This window comes from Nelumbo nucifera, chromosome 3 (genome assembly GCF_055504915.1).
Source record: "Nelumbo nucifera cultivar China Antique chromosome 3, China Antique-T2T, whole genome shotgun sequence".
NCBI classification, from domain to species: Eukaryota; Viridiplantae; Streptophyta; class Magnoliopsida; order Proteales; family Nelumbonaceae; genus Nelumbo; species Nelumbo nucifera.
The window spans coordinates 106,068,451-106,090,784 of record NC_142651.1 but is presented as its reverse complement, the minus strand read 5'-3'; the positions used below and the strand labels follow the sequence as shown (position 1 = coordinate 106,090,784).

The following is a 22,334-nucleotide window of genomic DNA, read 5'->3' as shown; positions in this document are numbered from 1 at the left end:
ACGGGTAATCATCCTGTGCAAGAAGTAAATTCACTGTAATAGTCAGAGAAAGGAGAATCCACTATAGATGATGAACCCTCATTCCCATTAGGCACAAGCTCCTTGACTATAGATGGTGACGATTGATCAGCATAGCTTCCTTGACTGTTTGGTTGAGATTGAGCGGCATGTTCTGGATGACCCCCATCATTGTGCTGGAAACACACTTTCTCGAAAGAAAGGAGTTGATGAGCTGAAAGCACCCAGATGAGCGAAAACTGTTTACAGTAGCAAGGAATTGCTTTCCCTGAGTATTTGGTTCCCAGGTCGGATAGGTGCTTTAGAAACTGCATGGAAATAATAGAAGGAAAATGAGAAACAGGGTGAGGTAGATAAAAAATAAGTACCCTCAAAGCATTTCTTGAGGTATGCTAGTTAGTAACCTATGAAGCAGGGTAACTCTGGAGTCTGGAATGCTGAGTAATATAGATGCTAGCTGTGAGAGTTAATACACAAACAATAGAAACTTAAAAAACGACAGTGAATTAAAACAAAAGAATAAACTCCAATAGAATATCGAATCCAATAAAATCCTATGAAACACTAACCTATGAAACAAAGAGCACAAATCGTATTAGAAGAACGATTTATTCAAATCCAATATTAGAAGAATGACCATGGAAGAAAGCGAAGAGCATAAATCATATTCAACACAATAAAATATTCGAATCCAATAAAAATCCACTTAAAACTGAATAAAATCCTATGAAACACCAACCTTTCAGCCAATGAAGCTTTATCTCAGTGAAGAACACTCGCTGATCAACAAATAGGCTTCAAAATGGAAACAAAAGAAATTTCACTAGACAAGAACAGTCGCCAATGAAGAACAATTGCTGGAAAATGGAAACTATTCTCCGGTGAATGGAATATTTTGAGCACCAGCAACGCTGCAAGTGGTATTAGGGTTTTTTTTTATTTGAAAAATCCCTATAACAAAGTGCAAAAGAGAGATTAACCGAGTAAGGGCAATTATGGCATTTTAAAATATTTTAATGAAGCCCTCACAATTGGTCAGGGGCAATTTTGTAAGTTCATTTGTTTTCCGTCTGGGTCAGTGACGGAAGGAAGGTTTTTGTCAAATTCTATAAAAGTCTAAGGGAGGTTTTTGTTAAAGTGAAACTAAAAGAGAGTGTTTTATGATTGTCAGAAATTTCAGGGAAGGTTTTTATATTTTACCCTTGTTTTTTTTTTTTTTTTTCCAATTTGCAAATGCATGACCTCAGAATTATGCAATATACAATTTTATTAACCATTGTCAAATGGGAGGAATCTTAATATTGGGGAGATGTAGCCCCCACCCTGCCTCAAAACCAAAGTACAAAATGCAGTCTCATCATATCAACCTAACACCAAAACAAAAGTGACCGTTGAAACTTTTTTTTTAAATGTTTCTTATGATGTTAAATGTTCAGGAAAAAAATAAAAAACCTCTCTTACACCAAAACAGCAATGACTATGAATTAAAAAGAAAACGGTAGGTTCTACCCTTTTATTGAGTTCGGATCATAGGGGACAGAAAATTTTCTATCCCATCCAATACATTTGGAACACATCATAGATCTTTTTACATTTGAAACTAACAGAGTCCCAAACCTTTAACGGCAGTCCGGACTCAAAAAGTGATGAAATGCATTTGAAATTTTGACAACACGCCCAAACTCTCAAGCCTTTCATTCCTTCCTCTATCTCGAACTCGTCTTTCTCCCTCTTCTTTTTCTTCCTCCTCTCTCACATATGGTTCCACCAGTGCCATTGACCGCCAGAGACTATTGCTACCAACCGTTGGAGATCATGTTCAACTGCTCAACCCTCTTTTTCTCTCTCTCTCTCTCTCTCTAAATTTCAAATTTTCAAGTTCTCAGAGGTGGCTGATCTCTTAGACGGTTGCTAGCTCAAAATCCATGGCAAGATAGAGACAAAATTGCTATCCCCAAGAACAAGTTATGAAGCATACCTTGTATTCAAATTGGCGAAGAGTAGAAAAGGCCTCAACTTTCTCCAGACAAAGCTGTCTGTAAGGTTTGCCAAAACTAAGGGTGGAGATATCCAGAGTTTGTATCTAGATCCCTAATTGCCTCACCAGTTGTATACTGGAGTGATTTTCAACCATGTACATAGTCGTAGGTTCACCTTGCAACCACCCATATTGTTGCCATCCATGTTACTGGGTCAACAAGAGGCACATTACCCTAGAGGAGAAGATGGATGTGAGTTATTTAACGACATAGAAGAAGGCGGGGAAGTGGATATGACTATCATGGAGGTGAAGGGTGGTCACTGGATGCCTGGTCTTATTTTCCAAGGAAAAGAGATTAGGCCTAAATAAAGTAAATAAATCATATAAGGCTTTTCTTTTGCTCTACCTTATATATACTATATATCTTTTCATTTCAATGAATGTTATATATGGAAATTGAATAAGTATGTTTTGACAAAATAAATGTAAAATTCAGCTATTTCATCTGTGCTCGTCATCCTTCTTCTTGATCCATTTGTGCTCTATGGATTCAAAAATTTCATCAAAGTTGGAACAAATTGGATGGCATCAAGCCTAAAATCCATTAAATTATTGTTGGTCAGCTTCACATCATTATACTAGAATTAAATAACATTGGCAATGTTTGATTAAAAAGATCGGTGCGGTTGTTTACTGATTTCTAATTGCCATTTAAAATCCCATATTTATAATATTACACTTCAGACTACTGCAAGGGCGAAATAAGAACCATGAGAGTTGCAGGGGTTGAGGCAGGGTTATGGAGTTGGCCAGAATACAGCACCGGCGAGGGTTGCAATAGCGAGGAGGGTTCCTATGTGGCCGGAGTACAACAACGTGTCGGTGGGGAGAGAGAAGAACCGCAAGAGAGAAACTTGAATCGGTGGCCAGAGTACAACAATGTGTCAGTGGGGAGAGAGGAGAACCGCGAGAGAGAAACTTGAATCGGCGAGGGATGGAACTATCGGCGGCTGCAGCGGCGAAGGGGCAGTGGGTGGAGAAGGGAGGGAGAAGAAGAGACGAACTTGTAGTGGTATTCGGGAATGAAAAGAGAGAGTGGGGACAAAGGGTGAGTGGGCTAAGCATATTTGATAAATAATGAAGTCCATATCGCCATTAGAAATAATTTTCCGTTAGTTTCAAATATGTTGGGTGAAGAAGATGTGCTCTAATAGGATTGGACGGGACAGAAAGTTTTCTATCCCTAGGGGACAAATGATCCGGACTTCCTCTTACTGCCTTCAGCACGTCCGTAATGTCACTGAAGTTTGATGGGCATCTTTGCATCATGGAACTGGAAGCTCTCATAGATAAGGTCTACTTCTATTCGATTCTCTCTTTGGGGTATCTATTCCATGAATTCATTGGAGCAGACGACGTGGAAGGGGCTATGTTTATTGGTGCAATGCACTCGTGGATTTATAGTCTCTTACACCACCTAGGATTATACCACCTATCCCAAGCCTCTATAAAGGAGGGAGGGTTTTGTCATAGATTGTTAATCATGAGGGGTAATTTGGTCCTCCAATGATATCATAACATGTGGCATTGCAGAACAGTAGAATGACATCTCAGTACCATGTAAGCACACTTTAGGAGCACTTCGAACACTTCACAACCGCCTTGATGACCTCGACACCACTCCGGTAGGCCAAACTGCAAACAACCAGACAAGACATCAGGTCGGTGTAAGAGGCAACCTGCTTCCGCCGATCTAACTCGACTTTAGTTAGTGACCTGCCTAACGTGTCGGGTAACTTCCCCCTTAAGCGGACTGTCATCTTCGACTTCCCCAGGATCACAATGCCATGTTGGAAGAGCTGATTATCACCCCACCCGCTTCGGGCACGATTGGATAAACATTACCCTCTTACGTGGAGTCCACCTCCAAGCATGAAACCACCTCCTAACCAGAGGGGCCAGAGATCCCAAACACAGTTCGTGAGGCTCACAACAGCTCGCCTATATAAAGGCATCACCTTCAACCACACAAGGTACGTGTGATTTAGCTCTCAAGCACCCTAGTTCTCTTGCATTCATGCAATCACATTCTCAGTTCGCTGCCTTAAGCATCAGAGTGCCCACCCTGAGTAAAGCAACCCGAACACTTTGATCTCTCTCTCTTGCAGCTCAACTAGGTGACTTACTCAGCCCAGTGTCTGAGCTGTCCACCAACAAGGAGAACCAAATCGCGTACTATCAATTGTAACCATTCTAAACCCACATGATTGTCATAGATTAATCATTTAAAGGAACCCAATTAATAGTAATTTTAACATGTGATAAAATGAGACAAAAGTATATTGGGATGGTTTGATGACTTGATCCGATGCATGGAAGATCATTGTAATGTGAGAAGTGATTTGTTATAAGTTGAAGGTGTTAGAAAGGAATCCCTGTAGATCTCTTACCAACAATATATGTTCAACATTCAACATGATCCAACACCACATATCTCATAAATGGTGGCTTCCAGTTTTTGGGTGGGTCCTAATTTCATGGTGTGATATGTGGCATGTGTTTTGTTCCATGGGCATTTGTTATATTATCGCCAAATCAGCATTTTTCCCATCACGTTCATTTGTACATATTGATATTCACAAAAGTGGGTTTTAATTTATTTACGCACCAACCGTTGGGGGAAGCTTTATTTTAATACTTCTCCCTAGGATCAGAACCAGGGAGTGGTAGAGGGGAGCCATGGTCCCCCCCCTCCCCCATGCCTTCAAAATTCCCATAAAACCCATTTAAATTTCAATTATATTTTGACCCCCTTGCCTATGTTTCTTAGATTTTGGCCCCCCTATCCATGTTTTCTAGGTTTTGGCCCCCTTCCAGAACAAATTCTAACTCCACCCTTGCTTCCCCCAATGTTTATTCATTGTTCTACTGATGTGGTGGGGTGCCTAGTTGTCAATAAATGGTTTATCAAGTACTTTTCTGGTTTTGAAGACAAATCAAGTAGAAAGATTTATTTGATAAATGGAAGCTATACCAAACACATACGTGGTGTTAAACCATATTGGGATTTGGGAAGGTGTTGAGTTGTGTTTTTTGCTGGAAGGAGATCCAACCGGTTTGAAAGGCTAGAGATAGACAAAAAAGGACATGTGTGATAGTGAGAAATTATTTAAGCACCAATGATTTATCAATGGATATCGCATTAAATAGAACTGATTGGTGATCTAAAGGTTCTAAAGGTTTTTCTTGCTTGTATTTTGTTGCTTCACATTTACAATATAACTAGCGGAGGGGCGCTGCTTCCCTGGGGATGGAATGGAACTGTCGACCTGTTGACCCAGTCCTTGGCCAAAAACTATTGAATCGGTCAACGACCCATTAATCTGAGCGGTCGAACCATTAACCCGTTGACCCATTCAATGGTTTTTGGTCGTTTTTTTATTTTTTTTTAATTGGGAACCATCTAGGCAACCGGTTCCGTTTTATCCTAATCTCAGTTCTTGGCCAAAAATCGTTGAATCGGTCAATGACCCATTGACTAAGGTGGTCGAACTATTGATCCATTCAATGGTTTTTTGTCTTTTTTTTATTTTTTTAAATTTGTGTTGTTAGAACGGGCCATCCGTTGGAACCAAACAGTCGAACTGTCGACCCGAAAACCGGTGGTTAGAACGGTTCCATTTTCATGTCGTATGAGTCACACGCTCGAATGACATAACATGTATAGTACTGCTTAATGGACCTCGCATACTCAATTTTTTACTTGTAATTTTTTTTTGTCATAATGGGTTGTCCATTTTTTTATTTTTTTAATTGGGAACCGTCCAGGCAACCAGTTCCATTTTACCCCAATCCCAGTCCCTGGCCAAAAACCGTTGAATCGGTCAATGACCCATTGACCCGAGTGGCCGAATCGTTAACCCGTTGACTCGTTCAATGGTTTTTGGCCATCTTTTTATTTTTTAATTTTTGTTGTCAGAACGGGTTATCGGTTCGAATCGAACCGTCAAGCCGTCAACCCAAAAACCGGTGGCCAGAACAATTCCATTTTCGGGTTGTATGAGTACACGCTCGAATGACATAACACATATGATACTACTTAATGAACCACACATACTCAATTTTTTGCCTGTAATTTTTGTTGTCATAATGGGTTGCCCGTTTGAACCGGACGATCAAACCGTTGACCCAAAAATCGGTGGCCAGAACAGTTTCGTAATTTTTTGCTTGTAATTTTTTGTTGTCAGAACGGGCCGTCTATTTGAACCGAATGGTCGAATCATCAACCCAAAAACCAGTGGCCATAATGGTTCCGTAATTTTTTGTTGTTAGAATGGGTCATCCGTTCAAACTAAATAGTCGAACCGTTGACTCAAAAATCAATGTCCAGAACGGTTCCATTTTTGGGTCATATGAGTCAAACGCTCGGATGACATAACACGTATTATACTACTTAATGGACCTCACAAACTCAATATTTTGCCTATAATTTTTGTTGTCAGAACGGACCATCCGTTCGAACCGGATGATCGATCCATCGACCCAAAACCCAGTAGCCAGAATGGTTCTGTAATTTTTTTGCTCGTAATTTTTGTTGTCAAAACGGGCCATCCATTTGAACCAAACAGTCGAACAATCAGTTGTTAGAATGTTATTAATAACATTTATCAATAATAGTAAGTAATTATACTATTTAATTAAATAATCACAAATGATAGTTTTAATAATATTATTTAGTTATTTTTAATATAACAGTAAATATTAAATTTATGAATAGGATTTATTAACAATATTCATTAAATTAATAATTACCAAAATTAAATTAAATTAAATTAATAGTATTATCAGTAATAGTTAGTAATTATAATATTTTATTAAATAATCAATAACAATACTTTTAATAACATTTTTAATTATTTTTAATATAACAATAATGACTAAATTTATTAACAATATTATTAATAACAATATTTATAATTTTAATTTAAAGTAAAATTAAAGTAAATATCTATTTATTAACAATATTTATAATAACAGTAATTATTAATTATTATCACTAGTTATATATTTATTAAATTACTGTAATAATCAGCAATTTATTAACGGTATTTTTTAATAACAGTATTTATAATTTTAAAGTAAATATCTAGTTATTAACAATATTTATAATAATAGTATTATTAATTATAATCATTAATTATATATTTATTAAATTACTGTAATAATCAGTAATTATTAAATTACAATAATTAATTACTATAATAATCAGTATATTCCATTAATTATTGTAATTACTTGGTTGCTCTCACGTGGGAATCTACTCGCACAAATAGATTCCATTTCCTACACGGAGATAGCACCTCTATCAAGGTTTTTAAAACCGAGGGTCTAGTTCTCAGGTTAAAAGGTTGGCCCATTCTAACAAAAAGAAATACAAATATATAAAATACAAAATCTTGTATTTTATATTATTTTGCATGTATTTATACTATACATATTTGTATTAATACTCTTTCTAAACTGAGCTTAGGAGTATAAAATATATAGAGCGCAAAACTTTGTATTTTATATTATTTTTTATGTATTTGTATTATGCATATTTGTATTTGCACTTTTTTCAAACTTAACCTAAGGTTTGTGTGTGTACGTCATGTGTTAGTTTTATGGTGGATCCTCATGATGAGATGGTAATGTCAAATCATGTTGGAACGTCATTTATTGGTAGGAATCCCAACTCGTGTCCTCATAGGCATGAAGTCTTTTGACCTTACCAAGGAAAAGAGAGCTTGTAGACCTGTAGTTATGTGAGTTGGATCATGCACCTCCACATTTGAAGGGATGCCAAGCCACATCTTAGCTATTGGAACACCAAGACAAACACCAGTGGGTCAATATTAACTTTTTAACCATAGTTCAATTCAAACTTCAAAATGACTGAGACACAACTCGTGCAAAAGCACCCATTCAGCCAAGCCAAGCAAAGCTTGGGTTATGCCTGTCTGACTGATATCGGTAACAATGGAGCTTCCTCAACCTCTCTATTTCTCTCTTATTTTCAGCAAATGAGATATAGCCCAGTGGCTTAAGGCAGTGTTTGATGTAAATCTAAGTTAAATGTAAATTTTGCATCTGATTCAGCTTTGCATCTGTTTGTTTGTAAGTTTGCAACTATGATTTGTATTTCTATTTGATACAATATATATATATATATATATATATATATATATATATATATATATATATATATATATATATATATATTGTTTCATTTGCTAGCAATGCAAATTTTGCATATAGGCTCAATTTGGGAGTATAAATATAAATATGTAGAGTGTAAAACCTCATATTTTATATCTGTTGTGTTATACATGTTTATAGTTGTACTCTTTCCAAACTGAGTTTAAAAAACTGATGCAAAATTTGTATCACCTTCCTCCTACTTTGATTCTCTCTCTCATATAAAATGGGACCATATAATCTTGCTTTCTGCCTTACTATTTTACTTCTTATTTTATTTCAAAAATAAATAAGACAAGGTCAATTTTGAAGCAAAAGTTAACAAAAACTTTTAGGGTCTGTTTGGTTCTCAGTTGGAATCAGAATCAAAATCGGAATTGAAATTGAAATCTTCCAAAATCAGAATCGGAATGGTCCATTCTCATAATCTATTTGATTCAGACAGAAATGAGAATGGGAATTAAAATCAACAGGAATGGATTTCATTCCTAAGGGAAGGATAAAGAATCGGAATCGGAATGATCCATTCTCATAATATATTCATGATGTTATAAGAGCATTTTTAGTTGCCTTGACCCAGCCTAACTTTCACCTGAGCCTATCTATGCCCAGTTCAATGGGATGGACATTTAGACTTAATTACATATGCTAATGAAATTCATCTTATTGTAAGTTTGTAAAACTTAAATTTAAATGTAAGCCTATATTCAAAATCACTAAAAAAAATTGTATATAAGTACACGTATGGGAAGCTTGGATGAAAAACTTATGACCAGACCCGAAATTTCCTTTTTTTTTTCTTTTTTTTTTTGACTGGATAGACAGGAGAATACAGGTCTAGACAGATTTGATGACCTCTACAAATTAGTTTTTGTGCAGAAAATAGTGGAAAATACATTTGGTAGGAGTTGAACATCATAATATTGCTCTAATAATGAAATTATGTTGACGCTTCAGTACTGAAAATCATGCGTTTAAGGTGATCTAGTTCTGCGGGAAAATGTCTCGAACAAAAATCTATTTGGGGCCAAATCAAGTCTAGAGACTCATCTCGACTTTGGAATAAGGGTATGATAAAATATTGGGACCTGTTTCGAAGGGGATGGCTGTAGGGGTCAGTATGGGTGGATTCAGTTCGGTTTCACAGAAAAACCTGAAACCTATTCTGTGGGGGTTGGTTTTAAGTTTCTGAAACTGGAACCTATCTCATGAAGATCGGTTATAGTCTTGACAGTTTCAGAGTCAGTTCTAGGGTCTATCCATGAAACCTGTTCTTTCTTTGTTCCTCATTAAAAAGAAAAAAGAAAAAAGAAGCATGTTCTTTAAAAACTTGATTTTTAATAAATATAATATATAGTTTAAAATTTGTATTATCTTTATTGATTAAATTGAGTAATTTAATATGTAGATTATCATTATATAGTTCAAAGCTTATAATTTAAATTTAAATTTTGTAAATATCACCTTTTACATTACTTATTGTACATATTTAAATATTAAACTAAAAATAAATGATCAAATAATTTAAGTAATTGATTGGTTAAGTGAGACCATGGCCTTTGTAATCATGAGTGCTTGGATTCAAATCTTCACATCCCTAAAAGTATTATTACAGGCCCATTACATTACTTATTATACACAACTTTGTCAAGACATTCCAGGCCCATCCACAAGGAATATTTATTGCAGAAAACTTTACATGGAAGAGTTTGTGGAATTATAAACTCCTCCCACCCAGAATTATATTACTCTCTTCCTCTAAAAATGCCTAACAAACTCTCTTCCAACTAGGCTCAACCTGTTAGTTCAGCACATCCCAATTGAGAGAATCTGTCCTTTATGCCACAAGGAAGATGAATCCACTGAACATGCCTTGTTTTATTGCCCTCTCCCTCTCCCTCTCTCTCTCTCTCTCTCTCTCTCTCTCTCTCTCATTTGATCGATCTAGTTTGGGAGGGAACTTGAGAACTTCAGCGCACCCAAACAAGTTTGGTGACTAGATGCCATTGATGATAGTGCATGCCATCTCTCTCTCTCTCTCATCTTCTGGCATTTCTCACATTCACCTTGAAGGCAATGCATAAATCATGGTTTTTAAAACCGATTCGGAGACTAAAATCGGTCAAGGGTCCAGTTATCGGGTCGAACGGTACGATCATTCAAACCGAATGATCGGCCCATTCTGACAAAAAATAAAAAAAAATTTAAAAAAATAGTCAAAATGGTTTGAACGATTAACCGCCTGATTCAGCAATTTGTTTACCAAAATCAACGATTTTTTGAGAAAATCCTATTTTAGGGGGAAACAAAACCAGTCACCAAGTTTTTCTAGTCTGACCGTCTGGTTCGGTCCCATTTGAAAACCATGGCACAAACAATGGTTGCAAGAACCTTATCAATTTATCTCTCAAGTTGTGTCAAGAGACATATATGACCGAAGTTGATCTTTAATGCAATGTCTTTTGTTGCAGCAAAAGAAAAAAGAAAATGTGAAAATCCATCGACATGCCTAGAATTAGGCATATGTCTTTATTTTTTATTTTTTCTAATTAGGCATATATCTGGTCTGAAGCCGAACAACAGTGCATGTGCACCCCTCTACTGCAATGACACATCAGAAAGTTTTATAAAGGAAGACATTTTATACGCCTAACCAGCATATGTCTCGCACAAAATTTGGGGAAAATTCTCAATAGGTACCCTGTACTTTAGGTCAAGTGTCAATTTAATACCCGTACTTTAAATCGTAACAGTCTAATACCCGAATTTTCAATTTGGGATAGTTTGGTATCTGACATTAGATTTTTGTCGGTTAGAAGATAAAAAGTCTTAAATACCCCCAATGCTATTTCGACCGAATAAAATAATTAAAATAACCCATCGAGCAATGCAAGTAGGAACCACTGTTCATACTTGCATTTACAGAGACGTCAAGAACCAACTCCCTCACGCTGGTGGTGTCAGGCGAATGCGCCACCAGGAAATGACATAAAGTACATGATTTAAAGTACGGGTATTCATTTCTTTATCAAGAAACTAATTGAATCTCGATAAACTGATACATCTCTTCCTATTGTTCTTCTTCTTCCTCTACAAAAATATCTGCTTTGAAATGGAGTTTGATTAATTTTATGTTTTAATTACCTAGTCTACTTTTTTCCCCTTGAAGCTTTTCATGTAGAAGGAGCTCTGTAAATGAAGAAGAAGAGAGCATGGTGTTTTCCAAGATTTTCTTCATCCTGATTATCATTTGCTTTAGTGCCGCTATCGCCGTTTCTAGCCAACATGGACTTAAGTCCAATGGTTCTTCTATTCTTGCTGGTATTGAACTCCCCGATCACCTAAGCTTCAATTCAGTCACAACTTTGGAAAATACAGGGTGTCGTCTCACAAAGACGAAGACTTCTTCGCACAAACCAACAGAAGCAACCACTCCAGAGGAAGAAGATGGTGATGACGACGAAGATAAGATAGTAGGAGCTTCATCCAGTAAACCAACGGTGAAGCTCCAGCTCAAACATAGATTGATGACTCAAAGAGATGAACCAGAACACATTTTCAAGGTTAACAAAGAAGAAGTTGGCAGGGATAAAGCCTGTGGTTGCATCGGCAGCGGCATCGGAATCTGACACAAGTTGGGCAGCCGGAAGACTTGTGGCAACTCTGGAATCCGGTGTCAACCTTGGGTCAGGCGAGTACTTCATGGACGTTTTTGTGGGTACTCCTCCCAAGCATTTCTCTCTGATTCTTGATGCTGGTAGCGATCTCAACTAGATACAAAGTCTTCCCTGCCATGACTACTTCGAGCAGAATGGCCCCCCATACAATCCGCAGGAACTGTCGTCCTTCCAGAATGTCACTTGCCGTGGTCCTCGCTGTCAGCTGGTCTCCTCCCCTGATCCCCCACAACCTTGCAAGGCCGATAACCAGTCTTGCCCCTACTTCTACTGGTATGGTGATTGGTCGAACACGACCAGAGATATTGCTCTGGTGACCTTCACAGTGAACCTGACATCACCAACCGAAAAATCAGAATTCCAGAAAGTTGAGAATGTCATGTTCGGATGTGGACACTGGAACAGAGGCCTCTTCCATGGGGTTGCCAGATTGCTGGGATTGGGGAGGGGCCCCCTTTGTCGTTTCTCCAACATTTCTTCTCTTTGTCGGCTTCTCTATTGTTTCTCCAACCTTTCTTTGCCGGCCCCTCTATCGTTTCTCCAACTGATTTTGAAGAGAAGGGTGGAATTGAAGTGCTAGGAATGAAGAGGAAGGTCGGCTATCTTCTCCTCTTTCATTCGTTCAACCCAAAACAAAAACAACAAGGGATTAGGGAAAGGGAATAAGAAGGTTTTTTCGTAAAAGGGTATTTTTGGTATTTTTGAAAATTTTTAACTTGCATGTGAATTTCTAACTAACGAGAATCTAACGTTGGGTACCAATTTGTCGCAAATTAAAAGTTCGGGTAACAAATTGTCCCAAATTGAAAGTTCGGGTACTAGATTGTCATGATTTTAAGTACGGGTACTAAATTGGCACTCGGCCTGAAGTACAGGGTACCTATCGGGAATTTTCCCTAAAATTTATTTGTCCATTGCGTTATTGGTTATGGGGACGATTAGGGATTCTGGTTTTGGTTCAGTTTGGAGAAAAATTAAGATAAAACCAATAAATTATGATTTGAAAAATTTTTAGATTAAGCCAAACAATTTTATTATAGAAATCGATAACAGTTTGGTCCGGTTTTAATACATTTTGGTCCATTCTATTGGGTTTGACCCAATTAAAAAGCCTAAATAACATGCATACTTACATAAATAACAAAAATAATTTAAATATTAAATTAAAATGTTAACAAGTGTCACCTATTAGTATTGTATAAATTACAGTCACACTTTCTCAAACATAAACAACTCCTTGAGCATCAAATTACAAGTTAAAATTAAATGTTAAATGAATATATATACACATGTTTAAACATATTATATATACATATATATACGTTACATTAATAAATATATTATTAAAAATTCGGTTTAATACAATTTGCGGTTTGATCCGGTTTCTAACATTTAGTAGACCAGACCAAACAAAAAAAAATTAGAAAAGTTCTTAGATCAAACCAAACCGCTTTAAGACCAAATCAGACCAAATTGCTAATTTCGATTTGGTTTGATGCATTTTAGCAGTCTAGACCATATAATGAACACCCGTAGGGACAGCATCTAGAATGGGGTTGTCAACAGGTCAGGTCTTATTTAGGGCAAGATGTAGCAGTTCCGAATTGATTATTAATCGTAGACCCAGAATCATCCCGATTATTAATCAGGATAACTGGGTTTGATCCAATTAAACCCAATCATACTGATATCTATAATTATTTATTAATAATAATTATAATGCAACCTCAATAAAAATGACAGTAAAATAGTAAACTGCTTATATGTTAATAAATCAAACATTTTATCAAAAAAAAATCTTATATATTCTCTATCAAACTTAATTTTTTAACATAAAAAATTACAAGTATCAATTGTTAACTGAATAATTGATTCGGGTAATCGGTTCGGAACAAGGAAGAAGCAGAATCTATCCAAACTATTTAGCCCAAATGCCCAATGACATCCCTAAATTTATGATCTAACTCATCGGACAACGGGGACGAAACGAAGCTCGTCGAAGTCTCGAAGACTCAAAGCTCCTAGCTGTAGACGGGTCGGGTGTGCTGGATCCAAAATCAAAGTCGATCAAGATTCAAGAGAATCAAGACATAGTGAAGTAGTGAACCCAGTCAACTCGTCGAGGTTCTCGAAGAAGTGAACCCAGTCTCGAGAAATCGTTCCCCAATCCAAACGCTTCTTCAATCTTCTGTTAGGAGAAGGCCAATCGAGGGTTCCAACTACCAAGTTTCGATTTTCGAAAACGGTTGTTCTCTCACATTAGACTCGAAGTCAGGACCTTTTGATCGATAGCCGAAAGGAACAGTCTATCTTCGGTGTGGAGATCTTTATTTTTCAACTTCAGGAAATAATATCCTTCTCTGTTAATCGGTAGAACTCTCACTGTTCAGATTCGTTTCTTCATTCTCCTTTCGTTCTCTTCAAATTTCAATTTAAAGTGTTTTTTGTTAATGTTGTAAATAATGCTTATATATGAATCAGGTATTAGGCAGTTGCAACCACTATGTTCATATCTAAACTCTCACAACTTGGATGGATGGCCAGGGAGCTCACAAGAGGTATGATTTTTTCTTCTTCACAAGAGGTATGAATCAGGTATGATTTCTTCTTCTTCTTCTTCTTTTTTACATTTTCGTGAAAAAAAGGTAATCGTAAACGTATGATATTTCGTTCTCTCCAAATCCATCAGAATACTTGGCTGATTAGAACGGGCCCCATGAGCTCCTGACTTGGAGATGGAGGAGCCTTTTATTGGATTGGAACCATTTCAACAAGCATTGCAAAGACTTGATTATTGTGGATTAACATCTCCATATTTTTTGGGAGGACAGGCAGTGGTGTTATTTTTTTCAGAAAAGGATCTCTTACTTATTGAGAGGTGTAGTATACTCTCTTTACAGTCCAGTCCATTGGGTAGGGATAAGGCTTTCATGACAAAAAGAAAAAAAAATGTAAAAACGAAAAAACACTCATTGTACTAAAATTTAATATGAACAAAACAGAGCACATGCCTTACTGCAGTGGTGGCTAATAGATCATAACTTGGGTTAAAGTGGGTGGGTTACGTTGGATAGCAACCCACATACGTGATATGCAAATGGGGTCATTGGTGGATATTGGTTGTTAGTGGGTGGGTGGATTGATCTTAAACCCACATCCAACCTATCCCAATCTACCTAGTTGCCAGTTGCCACTGTTATTGGGTGCTAAGCTCCAAATAGCCTTTCAGTTTCTCAGGTCCAATTAGAATCTCTGTCAGGGATGAACTGTTGGTGATCATTCAAGGGTTAAAATTTCTAAGATTAAAAGGGTGGAAAGAGTGGACGTTGAAGGAGATTGACAAGCAGTTATCTCTTGGCTGAAGAATAGAGAAGAAATTCCATGGAGGATCAAGGATGAAGCCTTTGGTAAGACAGGTACTTTCCCTAGGGGGTCCCTTGAACACCTCATTCATTTGGATACCTAGAAGTGCCAAATTGATGGCTGACACATTGGCTAGAGTGGGAGTGTCAAAGGTTCATATAGAGCGGGGTTGTCCAGGGCTGGGCTGTAATTTGTTACTTGTTAGTATTTATTTCTGTTTAGCTTCAGCTTTGTACTTGGCCTCTTATTCCTTTGGGGCCTTTCTGATGTATTCTGGGATTTTTTTTTAGTTCCTTAATGAATGAATTTTACTTGTTACTTTTTTTATTCTCTGAGATTTTTGTCCATAGAAGTTCTTGCTTTTATCTCTTGTGCAGTGAGGTAATCGCTATAGTACTTTGTTAAGCGTGCAGAATGCCCTATATAAGAACTCCTTGCTTAGTATGTCCATGGAGTTATTTAGGGATCAAAAAGAATTTGTTTTATCTGAACCTTCATTTCAACTCATCTGTGTAGCATGAATGCTTTAGAAAGAAACTTCTCAATGGAATTGCTCCCTTTGTGTGTGTAATATAGGTGTTTTGATTTCTCTGCATTGCCCTTTGACACCAATACTTTTCTTTTTGTCAGGTCAATTTGCATCTGTAACTAGAAAAGCACATTTGCAAGGGCCTTACAGTCGTCATTTTCAGCCTCTGGTTAGCTATTCTTTTTCTGATTGCAAGGTCTAGTCACCTAATTGTTATGTTAGCATTAATTGAGCTCATAGTCTTTTCTAGAACATGGCCTTCTCAGGCTGTAGTTAAAGTTATTTTGTGAATGTGCTTTAGCAGCTAATAGTTAACAATGTCTCTGATTGGTCCTTCAAATTTATTTATCTATTTATTCTCGGAGTTAATATTTCCCTTGCAGATGTATGGACTGCTTTTTGGATTATCCGATGTCTGACAGATATTTTCCCATTCACTGGGTGCTTTTTTCTTATGCATGGTTCAAAAATGGCATCTTGGTATGCATGACCATTATCATTATTATATGATGTGAAATTTAGATGTACCAGCATCTTTCAAGAAGATTTAGATATACCAATATATTGAATAAGTGCTTAGGAAGTTTAAAGGAAAGTTTTGTTAGATATAATGTTACTTCTGTTAGAAAGGGATGCATTTCAGTTTTTCTATGGGCTACATTTGGAGGTGGAACTATGTGATGATTGAGTTGATGCGTCATGAATAGGTTCATTGATGTATTGTTGCTTTATCAGGGAGACCAGATCTCTGGCCTTGAGAGCTATGGTACCAGGATACTAGGGGTGTTCACGGGTTGGTTCGGTTCGATCGCAGGCTGTTTGGTCAACTCAACCGACCTAGTCGGGTTGGGGGGTCTTGGGGAGTTTGTCACCAAAACCGGCCGACCATTAATGAAAACCGGTCAGCTTGGGTTGGTTTTTGGTTTGGTCAGTCGGTTCAAAAGATTTAAACTTAAAAGTCAAATTTTAAAAAAATGCTATGGTATTATTAAAAAATTAAAATTTACAATATAAAATATTTTAGACTAGGAAATATGGGAATTTTCCTACTTTCTCATATTAAAAAAATTAAACTTAAAATATAAAATACTAATATATATAACTATGATCGGCTTGGGTCAGTTTACAAACAACCAAACCGAAACCGACCCGACCTAGTTGGGTTGGGGAAATTGTAAACCGAAGTCGACTGAAAATACTAGAAAACCAACCAACTTGGGTCGAGTTGGGTCGGATTGGGTTGGTTGGTTTCATTGGTGTGATGATAGGAATGGCAATGGGGCAGGGATTACATTCCCCATCCTTGACCCCGACCCCCAAATCACCCCATATCCCCATCCCCGATCCCCGGCGGGGAAAGGAATCCCCCCTCCATCCCCGACCCCAACGGGGATGAATTCCCCGTCGGAGACCCGAATCCCCGATAGGCTGAGAGTGATTACCCAATTCCAAAGAGATTGAGAGAAAGACTGAGAGTGAGGTTGGCGACAGAGAGAGAAAGAGAGAGAGATTGAGAGAAAGACTGAGAGTGAGGTCAGTGACAGAGAGAGAAAGAGAGAGAGATTGAGTGAAAGACTGGGAGTGAGGTCGACGACAGAGAGATAGATTGAGAGAAAGACTAAGAGTTTGAGACAGAGAGATTGAGACAGAGAGAGAGAAAGAGAGAGAGGACCATTGCAAGAGTTGAGGTTGGCGATGAGAGAGAGAGAGTCTGATGGGCGACGGCGATGATAGACGAAGGTTGAAGGAAGATTAAAGAACTGAAACTCTTCTTTGATTATCTCTTCTCTGTCACTCGAGTATCTCTGTCCTCTGTCCGATGTCTGACGGGTGGGTGGCGACAGCAACGGAGGTCAGCGAAACGGTGACGAAGACGAAGGCATGAAGCTAGGGTTCAGAGTGACAGAGTTCTCTCTTCTCTCTGTCAAAGACTCGAAGTCAAACATCACACCTTGTTTAGACTATAGATGCATTTGCGGATCAGCTAATTTACTACAAGTTTCTTTGACAGGAGAAACTCTATATGTGATAATGTTCCAGAAGCATTGATACTATAAATTAAGTAATGAACGTGTATGTATTACATAATATAAAGTGTGCTTCTCTCAGCCATAGTTCTTTACTTATAAAATTTAATTGACTACATAAATCATTTACTTCAAAGCAATAATCAAGTGTGATTGATCAAAAAAAAAAAAAGAATCAAGTGTGAATAAATTTATCAATGTTACTACTAAATGAAAAACATTTTCCATGAATCCTATGGATCTCTTGTTAATGTGTCTGTCAACATTGAGAGTCTTCACTCTTGGTAGTAGAAGAGGGAGTGAGTGCTACACAGCTGGTGGATGGTGTGGGCTGCAAAGTAGGTAAGCTGCCCACAAGATACCTGGGTATGCCTTTAGGGGAGAAATGCAATGCAAAGAAGATTTGGGAGCTGATTGTGGAAAGGGTGGAGAGAAGGTTGGCATCTTGGAAAGGGAGATATTTGTCAATAGGCGGGAAGCTGGTTTTGATTAAGAGTGTTTTTTCCTCCCTTTCCACTTACTATCATTATTGAAAAGAAAGGAACTCATGAATTAAGAAAATTGGAAAATCAAAGATGGAGTTATATTGATGGGTGCAATCTATGGAACCTGGGTCCATCTGGAATTGGAGGCATATTCAGAAACTGGGAAGGCCATATTAACCATCATTCTTAGGTCCAGTTGGAGTTGATGGTTCTAATGGAGCAGAATTGTGGGCACTGCTGCGTGGATTAATTCTGGCTAAATCACTCAATCTCAATAATTTCCAAATTGAAGGAGACTCTAAGACAATTAATTGTACCTTGGGTCAAAAACAGAAGGGAGTAAGACGGTTTAGCCCAGGGTCAGAATTTATAGGCTCAAAGTACTGTTGAGGTAGGTGCCAGCTCGGAATTGATGTCAATTCACGGGCGGGCATTGGTGCATAGAGTGTGGGTTGTTGCCATTTTGAATGTTTATAGCTCTGCAGTGGAAATCAGGAATCTGCATTGGGCCTGTCCGTACTCCAAAAACAGAATGGGGTTGTAGAAATATAGACACATGATGAGAGAGATAGCCGACCTGTCTTTGGAGATTGGGGCCTAGTTTAGGTGGATCCCTAGATCAGCCAACTACGTTGCTGATAGGCTATCAAAATATGGGTAAATCAGAGGCAAATGTTTTGGGGAACTATATTTTTGTAAGAAGTAGGGCTGAGTTGGCCAATGCTAACTTGGAAGGGGTGCAGGGCACTAGACATTATAATCAAACATTTTTTTGAAGCAATAAAATTCTGATGTATTGATCAAAAAATAAGTTGTCTTTTCATTCTATTGTATACTAGTATTTGACAATATTGACGGAGAATGCTAATTATTCACTTTATAGGGACACCCAAATAAGGACTTTCAACTCTTTAAATAACTTTAACAATACTAAATCCTACTACAACTAAAAAAAAAAAAACAAAAATAGTTCCAAGAGTGATCCAAAGAAATAGAAAGACCCAGATCCCATTACTGATTAATACACTATCACTAAAAACTCTCTAATATTCCTCTATTAACGTAATTGACCATTTAAAGTGATTTACCCTATAATCTGAGATACTAACAAACAAGAAAGTAACTTAAAAAAAAAAAAATTCAAAATACTTAAATCCAAAACACCCAGAAATTATGAAATTGGAATTGGACGAGAAATTAGGAGAAAAATGATTTCTTTATCAATGGGTTCTTTTCCTGCTTCCATGCCTGCATTACTTTTACACATTTGCATCAATTTCAGTGTTTGATTATTACCTTTGGGGACTCAATTTGACTTTAGTCAACTTTTTAAATGAACTATAGTATTTGCTTATGCTTTTCACCTCCCAGTTCTTTAGAATGGTCAGAACATCATGTTTGAACCAAAATGGGGAAAAACTAACATGATGCCAACATGCCTTTTTTCAGAAGCATTGTACTTTTTCAACCACAGCTGCTGACAACACTCAAGAGGAAAAGAATGAGCAGAAAGAGAAGTAAGTTTCTGATATTTACATGACCCCGAAGACAGTTGTAAGAACCTGGCATATGTGATGTCTGTCAAGTGTTTAAATGCCATTTATCATTACTTGTATGTGTATGCTAAACTTTCTTCAAAAATTCATGTTGGATAATTCATTCTCTAAGCAAACCAACAGGTGCTGGACTGATGATGTATTTTTACACATCCTTGGTGACATTTGGTGCATCTCCATATGTCCTCTTAACATGAATATGCAGTTTTCTGTTCCTGTCAATTTCTTCATACTACCATGTTTTATATAACTATGCAGGATATCGGTGACATTTGTTGACAAGGATGGAGAGGAGAAGCATATCAAAGTCCCTATTGGAATGTCTATGTTAGAAGCTGCCCATGAAAATGACATAGAACTTGAAGGTAAGTATTGTGAGCAATTTCCAAGTGTTTTAGACCAAACTACAATCCATTTCTTCTTTTTCTTTGTTTTTCTCTTCCAATCTTTTATGGTATGAGATTTTGGTTTGACAAGTTCTCTGCAAAACATTGGAACATAATGGATCTTTACAGGTCTAGAATTACTACTAAATCGGTCTTCATCCTGTCAAAGTGAAACTCAATTAAACACAAGAAGCAATCTCCAACAAGTAATGGAGGGGAAGCCACATGGAATCACTAAAATAACTTCCCTAAATAAGTCTTATGTTCAAACATGTTTCTTCTCTTTGAACAATTATGTATTTTTTAAATTGTCTGGACAATTGTTTGATTTCAGCATTATCAACTTTATGAATATTGAACATGTTGGCCTCTGCTAAAATTGAAGGGTGATTTATATGTGATTGTATTCATACCTTAATGTTGATTTAAAACTCAAAAGGGATTACCAGTATTGCTTTTAATGTGATTTCAGGAGCTTGTGAGGGCTCACTTGCATGTTCCACATGCCATGTGATTGTGATGGTAAGATATTGGTACTTGGTAGCCCCCATCCCCCATCCTATCCCCCTTTTCTCCTTGGGACGATCATTTCTGGTTATTCCAAGACATTAATAGGCTAAAGATTGATTGTGTTCTTGTGTTTAGGATATGGAGTACTATAACAAACTAGAGGATCCCACAGATGAGGAGAACGACATGTTGGATCTTGCTTTTGGTCTCACAGAAACGTATGCCCCTTATCATGGACCGGTAAGAAAGTTTTTAGGTCACCATCAAGGAGGGTTTTGAATATGCTTATCTGGATTTTGCAGGTCTCGTCTGGGTTGCCAAGTTATTGCAAAGCCCGAACTTGATGGAATTCGCTTAGCGCTGCCTGCTGCAACTCGAAATTTTGCTGTTGATGGGTATGTAGCAAAACCACATTAGACAATCTCCATGGAAGGCAAGTGGATAATATTCAATCTTGTAAATCATTCAATTATCTCATTTTTGTAGCTTTCCCATTTAGTAAAAGGTGTATGCCCTTTATTTGGTAAGTTATTTGTATAATGCTCAGCCCTCGTTGCATCCTTGGATTATTTACAATTTCCTCATAAAAAAATTACAATATGTTATTGCAAGTGGATCTTGATTGTACTCAATCTCCTTTAGCATCTAACGGTTTGATCAGAAGAACACGAATGAACATGACCATTCTGAATTTACGCCATTGCAAAAAGAATGCCTAGATAGATTTTTTAACTATCTGCTGCTCAAAGAAGATAAGTTAATTGATCATTTGGTAAAATCAATCATCTCATCAGTTTCATGGTTTTGGTCCATTCTTCTCTATGGCAATATATCTATTAAAGAATGTGTCAAATCTCATTATACAAAAAATTCCCTTAACTACGTAAGACAGTTGCTTCTTGACCTCTGTCCTTTAAAGCTGTAAGTGTATTGATGTGCTTTTCACTTGTCTACTCATTGATCAATTTTGCATGGACCCATCTTATTCAATTTTAATTATCTTCTGTCAGTTGGGCCTTTTTTTATCAATAACAGTAACTTTCCATTAATAATAAACAGAATTAATTACAACGAAGGGGAGATAAACTTTCTTAACTCCCCGGGTTGGGCAGGAGCCCCCATAAAAGCGAAAAGAAGAAATTACAACGTTGCCCAAAATAAAGAATCCCAAGCCACCCCTTGCTTAGCTAACCCATCTCCAAGAGAGTTAGCAGATCTCTTCACCCAGCTGTACTTCACTTCCATATCCTTTGTTAGCCACTTAATAGTTTTTCTTTTCATTGCTGAAGTTCCACAACCCTGCCTTATCCTCTTGTAGCCATCCTACCACCACCTGCGAGTCACCTTCAACCACAAGTTTCCTTATATTCAACTTCTTTGCCTTTGAGCCTTTCTTATTCCCTCCAGAACTGCAAAAATCTCATCCCTGAGGGAATCACCTATCCCTATAGGGCCTGAAAACATAGCTGAAACAATCCCTTTCTCATCCCTGAAGACTCCCCCAATACAAGATTTCCTGGGTTCCCCTTCCTCTACTGCTGCCATCAAAGTTCAATTTTACAGAA

At 37.3% G+C, this 22,334-nt stretch overlaps 1 protein-coding gene and 2 pseudogenes across 9 annotated transcripts; all 3 read left to right on the top strand.

The window, feature by feature from the left end:
* The first annotated feature begins 1,034 nt into the window (after window positions 1-1,034).
* On the top strand, window positions 1,035-2,368 carry LOC148801818 (F-box protein At2g02240-like; annotated as a pseudogene).
* A 401-nt stretch (window positions 2,369-2,769) lies between these two features.
* On the top strand, window positions 2,770-12,493 carry LOC148801817 (uncharacterized; annotated as a pseudogene).
* Window positions 12,494-13,890: 1,397 nt separating this feature from the next.
* Window positions 13,891-21,401, top strand: LOC104598811 (uncharacterized). 9 transcript variants are annotated; one of them, XM_088899673.1, is made up of 9 exons: window positions 14,395-14,471; window positions 14,603-14,791; window positions 15,907-15,974; window positions 16,189-16,285; window positions 19,767-19,834; window positions 20,132-20,238; window positions 20,732-20,781; window positions 20,905-20,987; window positions 21,072-21,401. In XM_088899673.1, exons 4-9 carry the CDS (start codon window positions 16,193-16,195, stop codon window positions 21,184-21,186), a joined length of 516 nt encoding a protein of 171 aa, XP_088755799.1. In that variant the 5' UTR covers window positions 14,395-14,471; window positions 14,603-14,791; window positions 15,907-15,974; window positions 16,189-16,192; the 3' UTR covers window positions 21,187-21,401. The 9 variants fall into 9 exon arrangements, with proteins under 9 accessions (XP_010259344.1, XP_010259345.1, XP_088755799.1 ...); XM_088899672.1 differs by having other exon boundaries at window positions 14,395-14,508; XM_010261042.2 differs by lacking the exons at window positions 14,603-14,791; window positions 16,189-16,285 and adding an exon at window positions 13,891-14,283 and having other exon boundaries at window positions 15,907-16,001.
* The last annotated feature ends 933 nt before the right edge of the window (window positions 21,402-22,334 follow it).

Coding starts and splice junctions, on each gene's coding strand:
- LOC104598811 (XM_010261042.2), top strand. CDS start 14,417: ATGTTCATATCTAAACTCTCACAACTTGGATGGATGGCCAGGGAGCTC. Junction 14,472..15,906: donor GGCCAGGGAGCTCACAAGAG/GTATGATTTTTT, acceptor TCTTTTTGTCAG/GTCAATTTGCATCTGTAACT. Junction 20,782..20,904: donor CATGCCATGTGATTGTGATG/GTAAGATATTGG, acceptor TCTTGTGTTTAG/GATATGGAGTACTATAACAA.